The sequence below is a fragment of the Callorhinchus milii genome, unplaced genomic scaffold (genome assembly GCF_018977255.1).
Source record: "Callorhinchus milii isolate IMCB2004 unplaced genomic scaffold, IMCB_Cmil_1.0 Scaffold5, whole genome shotgun sequence".
NCBI classification, from domain to species: domain Eukaryota; kingdom Metazoa; phylum Chordata; class Chondrichthyes; order Chimaeriformes; family Callorhinchidae; genus Callorhinchus; species Callorhinchus milii.
In genome coordinates this window covers 34,104,159-34,123,262 of record NW_024704746.1, presented here as the reverse complement: position 1 = coordinate 34,123,262, position 19,104 = coordinate 34,104,159, and the positions used below count along the sequence as shown (strand labels likewise).

At 40.6% G+C, this 19,104-nt stretch overlaps 1 protein-coding gene across 1 annotated transcript; it reads right to left on the bottom strand.

The window, feature by feature from the left end:
- Positions 1-9,615: 9,615 nt before the first annotated feature.
- kics2 (KICSTOR subunit 2) lies at positions 9,616-18,771 on the bottom strand. The gene is made up of 3 exons (XM_042335918.1): positions 18,466-18,771; positions 13,610-13,898; positions 9,616-11,410 (listed from the first exon to the last, which is right to left on the bottom strand). Exons 1-3 carry the CDS (start codon positions 18,719-18,721, stop codon positions 10,594-10,596), a joined length of 1,362 nt encoding a protein of 453 aa, XP_042191852.1. The 5' UTR covers positions 18,722-18,771; the 3' UTR covers positions 9,616-10,593.
- Between the last annotated feature and the right edge of the window lie 333 nt (positions 18,772-19,104).

Below are 19,104 nucleotides of genomic sequence, written 5' to 3'. Positions count from 1 at the left end.
GAGTCAACCATGCAGTGTAGGATCGGAATCCTGTGTAGGCTGGATCTGGTAAGGACGGCAGATTTCCTTCCCTGAAGAATATTTATTGTACAACAATTAGGCTTAGGGTTACGGGGTTTTCTGGTGCCAACTCAAATCACCAAATATTTTTCTATTAAAATTACGCAATTACTTGGGCTGCTAGTGCAGATTACAACTGCACTATCATTCCCCAGGTAACTCCACTTTACTTATCCTGGGAGACCTCTTAATAGCCCGAAATTGGAAAGTATCCCATTCGTCAGAACTGAAAACCCTTGAATGAACCCAAAAGTTACCACAAAAGAAAACTCAGGGTCTTTTCCATTCTGCCTTTTAACACTTTCATGAATCTTTTATGTACTGTATTTTACTTTGTTCATACCCTGTCATATTAAATTGCAAGATATGCTTTAATAACCTGCCTTTGGATACGTCCAAGTCAACCTGTTAGCTTCAGTATCCGCAACCTTCTGTGAGTAAGAACATCCATCTGACAAAGCCACAAAATACATAAAAGGCTATCTGTCCTTTTAAGAAATTATTAGTCCCTCAAGTATGTGACTTATGTGTGGAGTCCTGTAGCTCAGTGGTTAGAGCACTCGCTTCGCAAGTGAGAGACCTGAGTTCAATTCCATGCAGGGAGAAACCTTGGGCAAGTTTCCTTACTCCACACGCCTAATAATATGCCCTCCAAAAACCCAAAACAATAATAAATTGGTTATTTTCAATCTACGACTGTTTGTGGGGCATTGCTGTGCGCAATTGGCTGCCGCGTTCGTCCACAAATATACAGTCAATTCACTTTACAGTGTGTTCTGTGAAGCGCTTTGGGACATCCTCCCGACGTGAAAAGCTCTATATCAAATGCAAGGATTATTATTATTATTATTTCCTCTTCATTATTATGTTGCTCTGCACCACCAGCCTATATTGCTGTTTATCGTACCTTTAGGTACTGCATTAGCTATGCATATGTGTGTAATATGAATATATATCAACATTTTAGTTCTGATTTTTGCAAAGTCTGGACTTCATAAAATTTTCTATAAGCAATAAGCATAAGATCTGGTGCCTCCCTTTGAGTCATAATGATAACATGCAAACTCTGCATTGATTCTAAGGAGGAAATTGGCCTCCTTTGGCTCAAATTACTTCACGAATATATGCATGAGAGAATAGCCAATCTTGTGGGAAATCACAACAATTAATCCACATTGTATCACTGCATAATACTATACAGTACTACAAAATCTATTTGGTAATTTCATCTTCTTTTGTCTCTGTGGGATTGCAGCATGCAGGCACTTGATCCCTGGTCTACAAAGGCCACTACAGTGATTTGTGAATTGGTCACTGCAGTGAGTAGAACATGTTGTGTGGGTTGTTGTCAATAAACTTCTGATTTCCCACCCTCGTCCTTTATAATAATAATAATAATCCTTGCATTTGATATAGCACTTTTCACGTCTTCTAGACATCTCAAAGCGCTTCACAGAATATGTTGTAAAGTGAATTGACTGTATATTTGTGGGCAAAACGCGGCAGCCAATTGTGCACAGCAGCGTCCCACAAACAGTCATGGATTGAAAATGACCAATTTCTTATTGTTTTGTTTTTTGGAGGGATTAGTTTTTAGGTGTGAGGAGTAAGGAAATTTGCTCAAGTGTCTACTTGTCTAACATAATAATAATTTGGTCACTCAATCCACGATTGCTTGCAGGTCACTGCTGTGCACAATTGGCTGCCATGTTTTGCCCACACAATATACAGTCTTTACTGTAGAAATATTCACTTTAAGTATATTCAGTGAAACAGTTTGAGACACCTCAACAACATGCTATGGTGGTATATCAAATGCAAAGAATATTATTATAATGTCTAGCCCCTACTCTGCCTCTACAGTCTATATTTGAGATCAGTATTTTCCCCTATGGAAAACATAATGGTTATTCATAAAAGATACAAGAGATTGGACATCCGCTTAATTTCACCAAAAATGTAACTTCCTCCATTGATTACTGAAAATTGAAGAAGTAAAGCTTTCCAGCTGGTCTTCTCTCATTTTACAGAGTGCGGCATGATTTTATATCCTATATGGATTAATTCAGACTTTTTCAGCTCACACATTCAAGCTCTGGAACTCTGCCAAATCCGGTCCTCCAATCATTACTTTCAAATACTTGTAGACAGCAGGAAAAGAGGTCACGGTTTCAGGATTTTGAAGATCCAAGTTTACAGATACTGTAATGGATGGATATTCTAAAAAGATGAGATCAAATGGGCATTGGCTGTCATTCATCCAAACTGTTCTTGTGATGGCATTGGCATTAACAGTTCAAGTGAAAATATTTTCAGGAATAGACTTAATAACAAAGGTAATGGTCTCCTGTACTGCAGCAGGACAATTGAGGATATTTGTCCATCAGTTCAGTTTTCCAATAGAATATGGAATAGTGACATAAAGGGAATCAGGCCATGTTGCTTTGTAAAGCTCAGTCATGAGATTGGATTTGGACCACAAACTGTATGAAAATATGACTGTGCACAATTGACTACTGCATTTTGCCCACAAATATACAGTCAATTCACTTTATAGTATATTCTGTGAAGCGCTTTGAGACGCGAAAAGCGCTATATCAAATGCAAGGATTATTATTAATATTATATATTATTATATACTTACCTGTGGCATTAAAGTTCCTTTTAAATGTAATTTAAAAGTTTGGTTTTAAAGATATCTGCATTTGAAGCATTATCTTATCGCCCTAATAGCACTACGTCCACGTTGTTGCCCACAAAACATGCAGTCAATTCACTCCACAGCATCTTGAAGACCCGATAAGGCGCTATATCAAATGTAAAGATTATTATTATTGTCTTATTTTGCAGCCTGAAAGCTGAGGCAGCAGACCTTGTATAGTTGTTAATGCTCATGATGACAGACAACCCCTGCCTATGGATTTCCACTGAATGAAGATGTGTTTTATTTATACCCTGATCCTGTGGACAGTAAAAATCCATTAATTTAATCCAATGATACTAATGTAATTTTTTAGGCAATCACATGGGATTAACCGAGGTGTACCTACTCATACAATCAGGATTAATAAAAGGTTATTTAACGGTCGTCTCTGAGGCATTAGCTATGCCTTTCCATAGTTCCTGATGTTTTCCATGGAACTCGAACTATCGTTGACAGCACAGCACAGTTTCCTTGTACTTTGTTTTCTTTTACTTTAAGGCAAGCAACCACATTTTAGTAAAAGCAGCGGTAGTTCCCAGTAAGCAGAGGACAACTGAAAAAACAACAAAAAGCACTGTCAGGAAAAACCTTTTGCCAAATCCAAAATGTTTGCCTTTGTAATATGAGTTACTTATCTATGTCAAGCAAGATTTTTGTTTCATACACTAACACAGAAAATTTAATCTTTAGCGGGCAAGTACTTAAAATATGACCTTCGTTTGCTGTCTAAAATTCCCATAAATAACTTCACAAACAAATTCTATTTAAAAGGAACTTTAAAGCCACAGGTAAGTACATTATATCATTGATGGGTACCAACTTTAAGATAGTGAAGAGCAAATGGGGAGGTTAAGAGATTTTTTTTTCCACACAGAGAGTAGTTAGGATATGGAATGCTCTGCTGGGAGCTGTGGTTGAGGTAGAATCCACATTGGCTTTCAAAGGGAAATCAGAAAAATATCTTAGATGGAGTGAGCTGCAAGAATATGAAAAAAAGGCAGGAAAATGGGATTGGTAGGATCGCTCTTAAAGGAGCTGGCACAAACATGATGGGCCAAATGGCTTTCTTCTGTGGTGTAAATTTCCACAATTCTATGGGTACATTTCCTAATTGGAAGTCACTCTGGCTTCCAAAATATCTCGTAATTGTTTTTTAACTACAAGAAACAAATTATATTTTCATAGCATCATGTCCAAATGTCTCTGAAGTGCTGCACAAGTAATTGCTATGAAGTGTGATGACTTTTAACAAAGCCATTTGCAGGTCCTACAAACAACCCTGAGGTTCACTTATTTCAGAGAGCCAATAATAGTTTGATTTACATTGATCCATCCCCACAAACACTGACTCTATCTGACATCATTGTAGCTGAATTTCATCACATTTTTTCTATTCTCTGTTGAGTGTTACAATTCAATGGAGAATTACAAAAAATATGGATTAGTGTATTACCTCTCAGTAATGCTGTTTACCCAAAGACTTACAATCCCTCAAACACAAGAAACAGTGATTACTTATTGTAAACAATGATTTAGATACATCTGGGATTAAGAATGGGATGGAGATTTTTAGGATTAAGTAATGGATAGCGATGGTTGAATTCTGGTTAGACTACAGTGGATCTTGGTCTGGTTAAGAACAGCACTGACAGGTTATGTGGAGCAGGATGTAAGGATGTATATATTCTATAAATTTGCTTGCCTTAGTTGACTGCCATATAGCATACTCTTATAGCTATACACCAATACTTTTAGAAAATCATTATGAATATGTAAAGTATTGGTTGTTGAATGTTAATCTTTCAAGAATTGAGAAAGTAAACACAGATATTTCTGTTCTAATATCTTGAATAATGACTTCAGTGCATGAGCTCATCTGTCCTTCTGTAGCCAGTTCTCCTCCATCAACTCACAGCCTTGTACAATAACTATGTAGTTTGGACTAGAGTCCAGTGGGGAAACTTCAACAGCATAGGCACAATGGGCTGAATGACTTCATTACATGCTGAACCTTCCAGGAGGACACTGAACCAGGTTTAATTCACTGTTACAGGACTACTTAACGAAGCACTGTCACCATTGTTTGGCAAACTGGTGTTTGCATATAGACACTATGGATGACATTGAATTAAAATTAAAGAATGCCTTTTTTTTCAATAATTATTAAAAATGTTAAAACATTACTAAACGTGAAAAACAAATTAGAGTAGCTCTGGCCCAGTTAGTGTAGAAATGGTACAGATGCTGCATTTGGCACAGTGCAATTTATTTCCCAAGCCCTAATCATGTCCCATTAATTGGGTCATTTACTTCTTCATATCTTCACCCTAGTGTCTCGTATGACCCCACTAAATAATACATGGCGTATTGTATTAGACCATTTCTATTCTAACAGCTAGTTACATAAACTGTGTGCAAGCGTGGAGGCGTTGCATTTCACGGAATGTTCTTTCTTGTTCTGTATCATAAAGCAACAGCCTTCATTTACAGAGTAATCAGATGTCAGAACTGCTCAGCCCACCAGAGTCTCACAGCTGCTGCCAAGCACCACGTTGGCAAATTTTGTGAAGAGAATAGACATTCCATTCGTGCTAAAAGAACATTTATTCGATCTAAAGTGAGAAGCTGATTTTACCAAAACGCAAAATACTGCAGATGCTGGAAATCTGAAACAAAAACAGAAGTCGCTGGGAACACTCAGCAGGTCACGCAGCACCTATGGAGAAAGGAAAGTGAGTCAACGTTTCGGGTCCATGACTTTTCGTCAGAACTGGGTCATGTTGGGAGGGAGAGGCTTTTAAGCCTCTTCTGTTTTTGTTTGAGAAGTTGATTTTGTTTGTCTGCACATGTCAAATTCTTAACTTTATGAACATCTTCTGCATGAGACAGGAGTCCTGTAGCTCAGTGGTTAGAGCACTCGCTTTGCAAGCGAGAGACCTGAGTTCAATTCCAGACGGGGCGAAACCTTGGGCAAGTTTCCTTACTCCACACGCCTAATAATAATCCCTCCCAAACAAAACAATAATAAATTGGTCATTTTCAATCTACGACTGTTTGTGGGACATTGCTGTGCGCAATTGGCTGCCGAGTTCGCCCACAAATATACAGTCAATTCACTTTACAGTGTGTTCTGTGAAGCGCTTTGGGACGTCCTCCCGACGTGAAAAGCGCTATATCAAATGCAAGGATTATTATTATTATTATATTTCTTTAAAGGATAACTACAGCTTTGGACGGAAATAAAGACAGGTAGAAAATGTTGACTTGTGGGATTCCAATGCACCTAATGTAATATGAAACCGAGTTAAGAACATAAGAATTAGGAGCAGGAGTAGGCCATTCAGCCATTCGAGCCTGCCCCGATGGAAAGCAAACAGCGAAAAAGATCACAAGGTTGATCATCGTTAAGGGCTCTTCAAAGGGTAGTTTTCCCCCACTCCCCAATTTTTTCCAAGTGAAATCTGTGGTGAGATGCCCTGTGCAACGCTGCTCTGAATCAGTACCAAAACAGAGTGCAAGAGTAATGCCCTTCCTGTGAAAAGTGCCCCTCGTCCCCACTATGTCATTTAGACCCACATTCCCTACATCAGAAGTCCTGTGGCTCAGTGGTGAGATCACTCGAACCTGGGTTCGATTCCCAGCAGGGTAAACCTTGGGCAAGTTTCCTTGCTCCACACGCCTGATAATAATTCCTCAAGAAAAAAATAATAAAAACAATCACTTCAATCCATGACTGTGCGCAATTGGCTAATATGTTTCGCCCACATATATACAGTCAATTCACTTTACGGTATATCCTGTGAAGTGCTTTGAATCGTCGAGAAGATGTGAAAAGCGCTATATCAAATGCAAAGATTATTATTATAAGATGTGAAAAGCACTATATCAAATTATTATTATTATTATGTCACAGTGTTTAATTTGCTATTCTACTTATCTTTGTGTGAAATAAATAAATTTAAATCTGACATTAGATACAATTGCATACATTCTTATGCACAAACTCAGTGTCACACCAGGACACACAGTAACTAAATCAATGCCACATAATCAGCTCTGTAAAACACATCCCTAACCTCGAAAACATCTCACCTGACAGGTTTCCAAAAACATTTTTGCAGGACTTCCTAGAATCGACCACTAAACCTTTAAAAAGAAATTATATTAAATTACAAGGGAAAACAAAGCTGCCAAAAACATTTCTCCAGAGTAAGGTAGAAATCTGCCGTGTATAATTATTTTATTAAAGGAAAGCTATTTGATGCCTTTCTTGCAATGTGTGGTGAAAAGAAATTAGCCTCCAAAAGGTTCAGTTAAAATCTAATGAAGTCTTTAACTTCCTTGACAAGAGGTAATATATCCTCCTGGGTATCCCTCGAAATGTAGTAACTTTAACTATGTGCACTTAGAATAGGGGAAATCTTATTACTGTATGAGCACATATACTCATATTAGAAGTAATTTTTGCCGCAGGCTTCTGTTTTAGCACTTTAAATAATGGGTGAAATATAGTGAAGTGAGGTTTGCACTGGGTCACATTCATAAAATCAATCAATATCGATTTTGTTTTCTCCGTAATTGATGCTTTTACTTTGAGGGGAGCACCAAATGCCACAACCACAAGATTTGATGAATGGGATCTTGAGAAAATAGTTTTCTTTATGATGTTCCAATAGACCGCCAGTATAAAGAAACCCAATCAGTGTAATATACCTGTGTTTTAAAAGAATATTATCTGAGCTAAGGGTGAGAATTTATTATCTTTGTGTGAAATAAAAAAAATTCTACCTCAGTGGTGTGCACTTACAATATTTTTCTATTCTTTTGCCTTTTTTTACTCTAAGTTTGCTTATAAGGCACTATACCAAGTATTGTTATTAACAACAAGATTACATTTGTATAGCGCCTTTCACGTCGGGAGGACGTCTCAAGATCCTGGACAGTGTACAGCATTTCAGATCCAAGCTGGGGTCAGGGGAGGAGAAGGGAGGGGAGGGGAAGGGGGTGACCGATGGGATGGCCGAAGAGGAGGGTTTTGAGACGGGACTTGAAGGAGGCTAAGGAGGGGGTGAGGCGGAGTGATTGGGGGATGGAATTCCAGAGGTTGGGGGCAGAGTGGCTCTCTTAACCAACCTGTAGAAAATGCGGCTGAAAAATGTTGTACCATACTGTTATAGTTTAAAAATATTATTGAAATCCATCATTGGAAGGATAATATTTCATTCTGTACTTCAAAATTCTGTTCTAAATCCAATACAAATCTGTACCCATGTAAAATGCCTTTATCATCACCGTAAATAAGCTTAAGGCATTTATCAACACTTTGCACTTGTTTTAATTTCATCAAACTGCAGAATAAAAGTATTGCATTTGAACTAGTCTATGAGATCAAAGCTGTAGAAATTCAGCCACAACTTTAAATCCCTGAATGAATGAATTTCAGAGGGGCTGTGAATACTATTAGGTGTTGGTATATAATGATATATACAATGTCCTAGGAAAATGGTAACTTCAAGCAGCCAGCTATATTTTATAAGAGTTTTTTCTGAATAATACTCCTTGCATTTGATAATGAGGCCTTATCACGACATCAAGATGTCTCAAAGTGCTTCTCTATACTGTTTGACTGTTTTTTGTGAAGGGACAACTGAGAAATGGATATTAATGGGAACAAAGGGACAGGACCTGAACAAAGCAGGAGTGTGATACAGCAATTTTAGATGAATTTAGCTTGTTTTTATGTCATATGCATTCTGGAGCAAAATGTCAAATTCCTCGTTCATTAATTCATTAGGGAGAGTGAAGCATGAATGCTCTAGTGTTTTGTAGAAGTAATGGTTTGGATGGAGGATGGATCGGATGGATGGATCGAGTTGATTCCAGTAAAATCAGAGGAGATGGATTGAAATAGGTCTTGTCTTTTTAAAGACATCGTACATTGGTTTGTCTCAATACAATCCTCTCACCTCTGGTATAAGGATCTTTTTCCAATCGTCTCCAACAGAAGCAGATTAAGTAGTCTCAGTTCCAATTGCCTGTGAAAAGAAGTTCTCAGCATACAATTGTTTTTCACGAATTCAGTACTGATCAACGTTTATTTGACTGTCTACCTGGAAAGGAGCTGAGTGTAATGTGTTAACAACAACAACAAAATTACATTTATATAACGCCTTTCACGTCGGGAGGACGTTAAGTGGAAGGTGGTTTTCTGTATGCTTTTCTTGCAGGTCAAAGTGCAAGGCGCTACCAATGTAGGGAGAATTTTGCATTGTAGTTGACTCATGCCACATCTTTGTGTGTGTATTATGTACACTGTTGTGTGCAAAATGGAAATCATGCAGTACTACTAACTCTGAATAGAAAAATTAAAAAGTAGTTTGTTCATTGGAGATGATTCACCTCAATATGACGTATCAACGGCAAATATTATTTGACAGAATCCACAATGGGACCCAGGTTCACTATTAAATGGATAGCAATAAGAAGTACTCATTCGAGGTTAGCCCCACCTACACTATAGGTTCACAGAGGTTCGTTTGTACAGATCTACAGGCACTTATTGGACAGATGAGGTCATCTTTGAGCTTTCTGTGACCTCAAACATCAGGGCCTCGAAACTGTGAGTCAAAAGGACTGAACTTTGTTCAAATACAGTGCAATTTAAATAAGTTCACAACCATTCCTTTATCCTGCTTCTCTGCACTGTATACAGAGTGTGGACACAGACCCAACCCTTTTGTCCCTCCCGGGTATGTTCTCTCTCGGCTTTGTGTGACAGTAACCCTTTGTGTGCTGAAGAGGCAGTTTAGTTTCAATTTTCCAAAGAGGGTGAAATCAAGAGAAATGCATTATGCAGTTAGTCAGTATTGGTTTATTATAGCTCAAATCTTACAATCTTCAGTCAACTCAAAAGTAAATCTGGAAACCATCAAAGTTCCTGGTACAGTACATTAAGCTTTCAAATTTCCCAGTTTTCCTTTAAAGAATATAAGGCGTTGGAAATCAAGATTTCTTTTAAATGTCTGATCACAGGATATCAATTTTCTTTGACAGGACAGTAATTCTCTGTAAACCAAGCAACAGCGTTAGCAGCAGCGTTATTTTGAGTTCTGGAATCCAGTATATTCTCAGAACTATCTTCATATCTCTTATGTACACTATTGTTTTACCCTCCTGCCTGAATACAATTTCTCAGCTTTGGACATTCCTTGCTACAAGATATCTCACCCACTGAAGCCAGCTCCCGAGACATGTGTGAAAGTCGTGGAGTTTCCATCGCATCAGATGTTTTTTTCACCCTGACCCTCTTCCCTGAGAGCTGGACTGAAGTCAGGAGATCAGCGTGGATGCTTCTATGTCTGAACATACTGCACCATCACACAAGACTCTTCTACACATTCATACAATCTCTTCTTTTTTGTCTTATCGTAATTCTACACAGTTCATTCACTGTACCAAATCCAAAAAACAATTGTTGTAAATCTGAAACAAAATCCACACAAGGATGTAAAACTAAAGCTCATTCTTTTCACATGTTCAGCTGTTTTACGTCCTCTCACATGCCTGCAACAGCTTTTGGAAAAACAGGACTTTCATGTCAGCAGGCAAAGTGAAAATTTGTAGTATAACTTTGGAATTCTTGGCAGTGATTGAAGCGGCATAAAAGATTCAGAAAACACTAAGAACAGGAGTTATATTTTACTAGTAGTGACTGATGGCAAAATGACCTGTTCAAACCTCTCAGAATTGCTGTGCTTCTGTTCCAGTACATTATTGCTTTCCTCAATCCTCTTCTAAAGAGCTGTGCAATCGAGGACTGAGCTATTTAATTAGCCCTTCGAACCAGGTTTCAGGGTGGCAAATGGCTTGGAGTTCTTCAAGGAGCTGGAGAGCTCATTCAGGAACGCAATGAAATGGGAATCTTTCTCTGATTTCCTGGATTCAAAAATGACAACCAGGGTGAATTGAGGCTCTGGTCTTGTCAGAAAATAAGTGCTCTGTACTTTGTCATCATAAAAGTGGACTACTTTGTCTAAAGTGTTCAGCTCTCCAGCCCGATCGCTCATGATCATTATGACATTGGGCCAGTGTATTAGAGGGCGTTCGGAGGGCAGTGAAACAACAGCTGGGTATTGATCCACACCTTTAGGAGCCTCCCTGTAGGAATGTGGATGGTGGTAGCCGTGTCCTTGGAAGCTCTCTGACCCCCGGTTATCAAAGATTAAAGAGACATTCTCAGCATCGTACTTCCTAATGAAGCTTGATATTTTCCCGCAGTAGTCTGGATTGGTTTTGGCTGTCAAGGCCTTCATTTCAGATGGAGTCGTCTGCCGACTCAGAGCCTCATGGAAGTAGAAGCTAAATTTGGCCAGGAGGGTGTTTTTCAGCTTCATGAGCCAGAGGAAGAGGTGTGGGGGCTGGACGGCTTTCTGAGTCTGGCCACCGAAGAGGTGCTTCCTGGTTTCCCGCTGTTTCTCAAAGGTCTGTCCCCACGTGTGCAGTTTGGAGTGAGCGTTGTGTAGGTTAAGTAACGAGGGCAGGAACTTCCATTCAGTGATTTCAGCTTGAGCCTTCAGCAGCTGGCTCAGAACGTCCACCTCCAGCTGAAAAGTACTCTCCAAAGGACTGAGGATAGGGTGATGGAACCTGCAAAAATAAGAAATGAAACACCATCAATAATAATAATAATAATCCTTGCATTTGATATAGCGCTTTTCACGTCGGGAGGACGTCCCAAAGCGCTTCACAGAACACACTGTAAAGTGAATTGAATGTATATTTGTGGGCGAACAAATATACTATTCAAGAATAGCCTCTTGAAGAGATCAGATAAGCTTTGCGTTTGCTGCTAATGTGCCAGCTAATGGCAACAGCAGAGATCCGGGAGTACGAAAGGAAAGACTGATGCAATGTATATTGTAAATATCTCAAATGCATTTTAGATATACAAAAGTAACTAGAATCGAGTGTTTTTGTAGGTTGTGCTAAGAAGTTTTATGAAAACAAAGGTCTTTATGTCACTTGCATTGGCATCAGGGGATTTACAGCGATTTACTTAGAGCAGGAACATTATATTACATAAAGGCAATGGAGAGTTCCAAGGACATTCTGCTTTGAAAGTGTTAATCTCAGAAATTTTACAAGTAGATATCTACTCTGGACTCCACATACATCACACCAGTGGTTGAAGACTACCATAATCCACACTTCAATACATTTAAACTATAAACATTTATTAACACGTCGCCTATATACATCTTTCCACATCAGGGCTGGAATAAATCCATCTATATAAAACAAAACACTTTCCAAAATAACAGAGGGATTCAATACCCAGTCAGATAAAACAGTGAAAGTAGTAAATCATGCTGCAATATTTATTGCCACTGTTGCTTTCAGGTAAATGCAAGTTTAATAGCTAGCTTTTAGCTCAGTACTGAGCAGCCCTGCACATTTCAATGCTACGGGGATTTTAATGTCAAAATTAAAAACTCCCGACTGAATGTAGACTTCAAAGCTTGCTTTTATTCCTCAACAATGTAAAACAGTGCCACACGGAATCTTGCACAAAGATTGTTATAGGAATTGCACCAATTTGCTCGTATTCTGGATTTAAATAATTTTAATTTGATGCATTTAATTGCATTTGATATAGAGCCTTATCACGTCATTGAGACGACTCAAGGTGCTTTACAGAATATACTGTAAAGTGAATTGACTGTATATTTTGTAGGCGAAATGCGGCAATCAATTGCGCACAGCAGCGTAGATGCTTATATACTCCATCCGCGCACTATAATCAGCATCAACAATACACAGTAGCGTAGTTTAACGTGCCACTCATGGATACTCTGGAGATTGCCCACTGCAAGCTCCAGTCTGATCTTGATCTGTGCCTAGTGCTGAAAGGATCCCAGTTACTTCTCCCCCAAAGTGAGAGAGAAGGGGATGGTGGGGGGGAAAAGCCCACATCCATCCTCGTGAACAGCACTAATGAAGACCCAGGAGTTGCACAGCTGGAGATAGTACAAAGGACTATTGTTTTAAAAAGTGGAATATGTTAAATTATCATAACTTGAGAATCAAACCACTGAAAGTACATTACTTGGTTCCAGATTAATAACTAAGGGGTAAATTAAAAAGCATGCGTAGGTAACCTATCAAAGCACTGAATTCAACCTGCCAAACTTTCAATCGATTATGACATTGGTCAATAGAGAAATTCACAACTTTTGACAGTTTCTACTAACATAAAACATCACCCGTTGCTTATTTGTCTGCTGATCTGAATAATATATCAAATGCAAGGACTATTAGAAGTGCAGAGGCGTTCATGCATAACGCTAAAACAACTCATTCCCAAAGGAGGCAAGCTCTGTGATGTGTCATATTAATTCAATACTGTGTAAGACAAAGAGCAGAATAGGTACAGCTTGGCACCACTAGGTGCCGTGAGATTTTCTCAAGAGCAACAAGGAGGTATTGGGCAGCCTCTGGTGGAACATAGCAGAAATGCACATTTTATGCGTTGCTTTAAATTGCCTGAGATTAGACAAGATGGTAGCAGTGTCTCTCATGTCACAGACGTGACTTGGAAAAGAGGACAGTCTTCTGTACTTGCTGTTCACAACAACATACACTTATTGAACTTGCAAACCTGTATTATAAGACGCCGAACAAAATGTACTTTGATCACAGGAAACTGGATGCGAATGTTACCGAAGAAAAAAAAGAAAACATATTATTAGATATGCAGCATAAATACTTCTACAGTCCAAGGGTTAAGCAATGATGGTTTCATTTGTTATTGACAAAAGTATTGTCCCAAACCACAGCTCCACTAACCTTGAGCTGTATTTCTGCAAAATAGTTTCCAGGGAGCGCACCAGTTCCTCGGAATTGATGGATTTCTGAGTGCTCAGGGAATATATCTTTTCATAAAAGTCGGCAATTTCCATGCGAGCTTGGATGAAGAAGCAAAGTTGTTCAGAGAGATGGGAAAGGAGTTCTTCCAGGTGTGGGGCTGCTCCCCCCGAGGTGTTCCGCCCAATGGCTGCCAACTTGCGCAGCTCATTGTGGAGAGAAGTGTAGATTGTTCGGATGGAATCCTTCCGACTGAAGAACGACTGTCCACCTGTAATATCCGTTAACAAGGCGACCAGTTACTCAACGATGAAACAAAGACTTGCACTTATATAGTGCCCTCCACACAGCAAAGCATCTCAGAGTGTTTAATGATGGCGGAGTCTGACTCTGAGCCGGGGGGGGGGGGGGTGGGGGGCAGGGGAGATGACCCTAAGCACGATCGAAAAGGAAGTTCTTAAAGCGGGGCATGAAAAAGAGGAGAGATCGGGCAAGGCGGAGGGATTGAGGGAGAATGTTCCAAAGTTTCAGGGCGAAGTGGCTGAAAGTGCCAACTCCAATGGTGGAAGCATCTGTGACTTATAGTGACTCAGTTACAGTATATTCTATGAAGCGCTCTGAGATGTCTCAAAGACACAATAAGGCGCTACATCAAATGCAAGGATTATCATTAGACCTATAACAGTCGGCATTATACAGCAAAGCAATGTCACATTAACCAGTTGCTTAGCATCACAATGCTAATGGTGCTCCAACGAATTAGCACAGACCTATCAACCCCCTGTGGGACTATAAGCCACAAATAAAATACATTACAGCACTCCAAGACGTTATCCCAAATGAAGAGCACTATATAAATGCAAATCATTGTAAATTAAGCAATGCTAATTAATTAATAAAAGTAATACAAAGGTTGTACCTGTGCCACATTCTCAAACTCAAGAGCGTGACTGCACACACATATGCTCTGCCAGTGTATACATAGTTACACTGAGTTTAGATGGAAACCACTGCCCTCGATATCTAATGCCATTGAGCGGAAAGACGCACGGTATTGTTTGATATGCCTCAGTACTCCTGGCATACATGCTACTATTACAGATGTAATTGCATCAAAGGAGGAAGAAGACAGACATCTTCCTAATCTTCCCGCTGAGTAATTTTACTCCCAATTCATTTCACCTTGCCACACACCTTGTTCTAAGACTGGGACAGAGACGACCTGCTATGCTACTATGTGCAAGTGGTCCAGGTATTTTGTTTTTACAGTAGTTGTTTTTCAAAAGAATAGGGCGCTGTGATGAGCACAAAATGGCTGAGCGGTAGATTAACCTCTGATATTCCAAACATTAAACATCAGGAATGTTTGGAAGAGTTACCACCACAAATGGGAAGTTAAATTAATTCAGCTCAGTTTTTGGCAATTGATAAGGTTTGGCATCTGGGTGTCAAAACAAGTTGATACCTACTGAATGCCGAATACAAAACAAAGGTCTCTTTGCTGTCAAAGCAGTTTAATAATGTCATCAAATGTTTCCTCGATTTCACATGGAGGTCATTGTGAAGCAGTGAAGTGTATAATTACTGATCACCAAATGTTTCCTCGATTTCACATGGAGGTCATTGTGAAGCAGTGAAGTGTATGATTACTGATCAACAACGGATGTTTATTGATATTATTGATTTGTCAAACTCTGCACATTGAGGCTGCTTCAATATTGTGGCTTGGAGGCTCTAAATTCCCATGTGCTTTGCCTTTCACTGTTCCTAGCTCCAGAATTCTGACAATTAAAATAACAGGCGGACGCACAGTGTTTGTCTTTGGCTGATTTACAGAATGACAAGGAAAACGCCCTTTTTAGCAGTGGCCATTCTGCAGTTTCATTTTCATCTGAAACTACTGGTGCCCACGGAGAAGCATGCAGAACAATTACTGAGATCATAATTCACTGTCAAGCTTGTAGGAGTCTCTTAAAAAAAGACTCCAGAAAAGCTCCCATATTGATGTTTCTGAGCCTATCTGTAACTACAATGCTCTTATACTCTCAGCTTTGATCAGGTGATTATAATTGTAAGTCCCAGGAGAGCTCATTATAGTGTTGCAATAAAATGTGATTTTAATTACATTGGAATATGGGGACTCGGTAGCCAGAGATCGCAAATTTTTCAGTCACATCCCACACCACTGGATATACATCATTATCTTAAATAGGAGGACAGAAATATTCCCACATCATATAATCACATGACAGCCACTGATTTGGTGCAGAAACTAAAATTAAAAGCAAGGATATGTTTTAAATACAGCTTCCAGTTATTCAGGTGAAACTCCTACCAATATTGTATGATGGAAATTCACTATTAGTCAATAGACCAACATTTTTTGTTAGACAGGTGCCCCATTTGCTGAGTTTTTAGACACAATTGAATCATTTTCAAATGAAAAACAACAAGCTGTTAAAAGATGGCCTGAATGGCCATTATTGAGGCCCACAGAGTGGGATTAAACGACAATAACACAAAGTCTACCTCAGGCTTGAGGTTTCAAAACCAATGCACATAGAATAACAAAGTGAATACAGATTTTACCCTGATAATCCAGACATAAAGGCTGACACATAACAAGTATAGGGCAGATCGATAGACACCCTACATTTTATTGAATGCTTTGTGTTGAATACAACACACACAAGCTACAATTAATAATAATCCTTGCATTTGATGTAGGTTCTTTCATGTAAGGAGGATGTCTCAAAGAGCATTCCAGGAAAAACTATAAAGTGTATAACTCTATTTTGTAAGCAAACCCGCAGCCAATTTCCGTACAGCAATGTTACACAAACAACCATGAAGTGAATGACCAATTTTATTTAGGAGATTGTTGGCCAGGACACTGGAAGAAACCGGCCTCTTTTTTTCTAATAGTGCCATGTGATATTTAATAAGCCTGAACACCCGAATAAGCAAACGTGACTTCATTTTAATGGTTCATCCAAAAGAAGGTACTTCCTCTGGAGTGTCAGCCTAGGCTGTGAATTCAAACTCCAGACACAAGGTTTGAATCCACAACCTTCTGACTCAAGAGGCGAGAGTGCTACCAACTGAGTTGGGCTGATACCTAATATCTGCACTTCTCCTGTTTACTTCCTATTCCTCCTCCCCTCTCTCAAAGCATAGGCAGTACATACATAGCACACCGACAGAACAGAGCACTGCGACAGTAATGTGTGTGTGTATGTGGTGTGTGTATGGATGTGTGGTGTTTGTGTAACTTATGTGTATGGATGTGGTGTGTGTGTATATGGTACATGCATGTGTGTGTTTGTGTATGCGTTCATGTGGTGTGTGTAGTATATGGTGTGTAAGGGGTTGGAGCCTGGGTAATGAATATGTGTGTGTATGTGGTGTATAAGGGGTTGAAGTGTGGGCTGATGGACATTTGTGTACATAATGTGTGGTGTGTAAGGAGCAGGCAGCTGGATATTGGGCATGTGTATGTAATAATAAAAAATAATAACCCTTGCATTTGATATAGCACTTTTCACGTCTTCGAGACATCTCAAAGCGCTTCACAGAATAGACTGTAAAGTTAATTGGCTGTATATTTGTGGGCGAAACACAGCAGCCAAGAGCACACAGCAGTGTCCCATAAACAGTCGTGGATTGATTCATTCTTTTCTTGAGGGATTATTATCAGGCGAGTGGAGTAAGGAAACTTGCCCAAGGTTTCACCCTGCCAGGAGCCGAGTGCTCTAATCACTGAGCTACAGGACCTCCTACTGTAGTGTGTGTATGCAGTGTGTGTATGTATGGTATATGTAGTATGTGGGTGTGGTATGTGTTGTGTAAGGAGCAGGAGCGGGGCTGATGTACATATGTACGTACATGGTGTGTGTACATAGTATGTGGTGTATAAGGGGTGGGAGGCCAGGTGACGGTGTGTGTGTAATGTGTGTGTATGTGTCTATGTGTGTGTGTAAGGGGTGAGAACCAAGGTGATGGACATGTGATGTGTGTGTATGTGGTGTATGTATAATGTATGTAAGAAGCGGGAGCTGGTGTGTGAGGCTGGGGCTGTGTATGTATGTCATATGTGTGTGTCAGGGGTGGGAGCCTGGTGCTAGTGTGAGAGGCTGGGCTGACAGGCCGCTCACCCAGTTTATGTATGTAGTGTATGTTGTGTGTGTGTGTAGCATGTAATGTATGTTGTGTGTGTGTAGCATGTGGTATGTTGTGTGTGTGTAGTGTGCGGTGTATGTTGTGTGAGGCTGGGCTGTCAGGGCGCTCACCCAGTTTATGTATGTAGTGTATGTTGTGTGTGTGTAGCATGTAGTATGTTGTGTGTGTGTGTAGTGCGTGTGGTGTGTGGTGTGTGAGGCTGGGCTGACAGGCCGCTCACCCAGTTTATGTATGTAGTGTATGTTGTGTGTGTGTAGTATGTTGTGTGTGGTGTGTGGTGTGTGAGGCTGGGCTGACAGGCCGCTCACCCAGTTTATGTATGTAGTGTATGTTGTGTGTGTGTAGTATGTTGTGTGTAGTGTGTGAGGCTGGGCTGACAGGCCGCTCACCCAGTTTATGTATGTAGTGTATGTTGTGTGTGTGTAGTATGTTGTGTGTGTGGTGTGTGTAGTGTGTGGTGTGTGAGGCTGGGCTGACAGGCCGCTCACCCAGTTTATGTATGTAGTGTATGTTGTGTGTGTGTAGTATGTTGTGTGTGGTGTGTGGTGTGTGAGGCTGGGCTGACAGGCCGCTCACCCAGTTTATGTATGTAGTGTATGTAGTGTGTGTGTAGTATGTTGTGTGTGTGGTGTGTGAGGCTGGGCTGACAGGCCGCTCACCCAGTTTCTGGCCCAGGAAGCTCATGCAGTGATAAACCTTCTCGGCGGCCGCCAGATGAGCGAGTGCTGAGAGCAGGGCCGCCCAGCTGGGCCCCGCGCTCTTACTGCTCTCCTTCTCCCGCTCCACATAGTCCTTGGCCCGGTCATGAGACAAGATGCCGAGCTGTGAGAAGAAGGTCTCGAGCAGCGCCTGCTCCACCGGGACCGGCACCGGGACCCCGCCGCCCTCACTCATCCCGGACAGGCTCCCTGCCATCGCACCCGCTCCCCCACCGCACACCCGCCCACCGCGGGCGGGGACTCCGACACGTGCTCCAGGAGCTGTGTACACACGGCGTCATGGCGTCACTGTACACACGGCGTCATGGCGTCACTGTACACACGGCGTCATGGCGTCACTGTACACATAGAGTCAGGGCGTCGCTGTACACATGGAATCATGGCGTCACTGTACACATGGAGTCATGGCGTCACTACTCACAGCGTCAGGGCGTCACTGTACACATAGTCATGGTGTCACTGTACACAGAGTCAGGGCGTCACTACACACGGCTCATGGCGTCACTGTACACATGGAGTCATGGCGTCACTACACACGGCTCATGGCGTCACTGTACACATAGTCATGGTGTCACTACT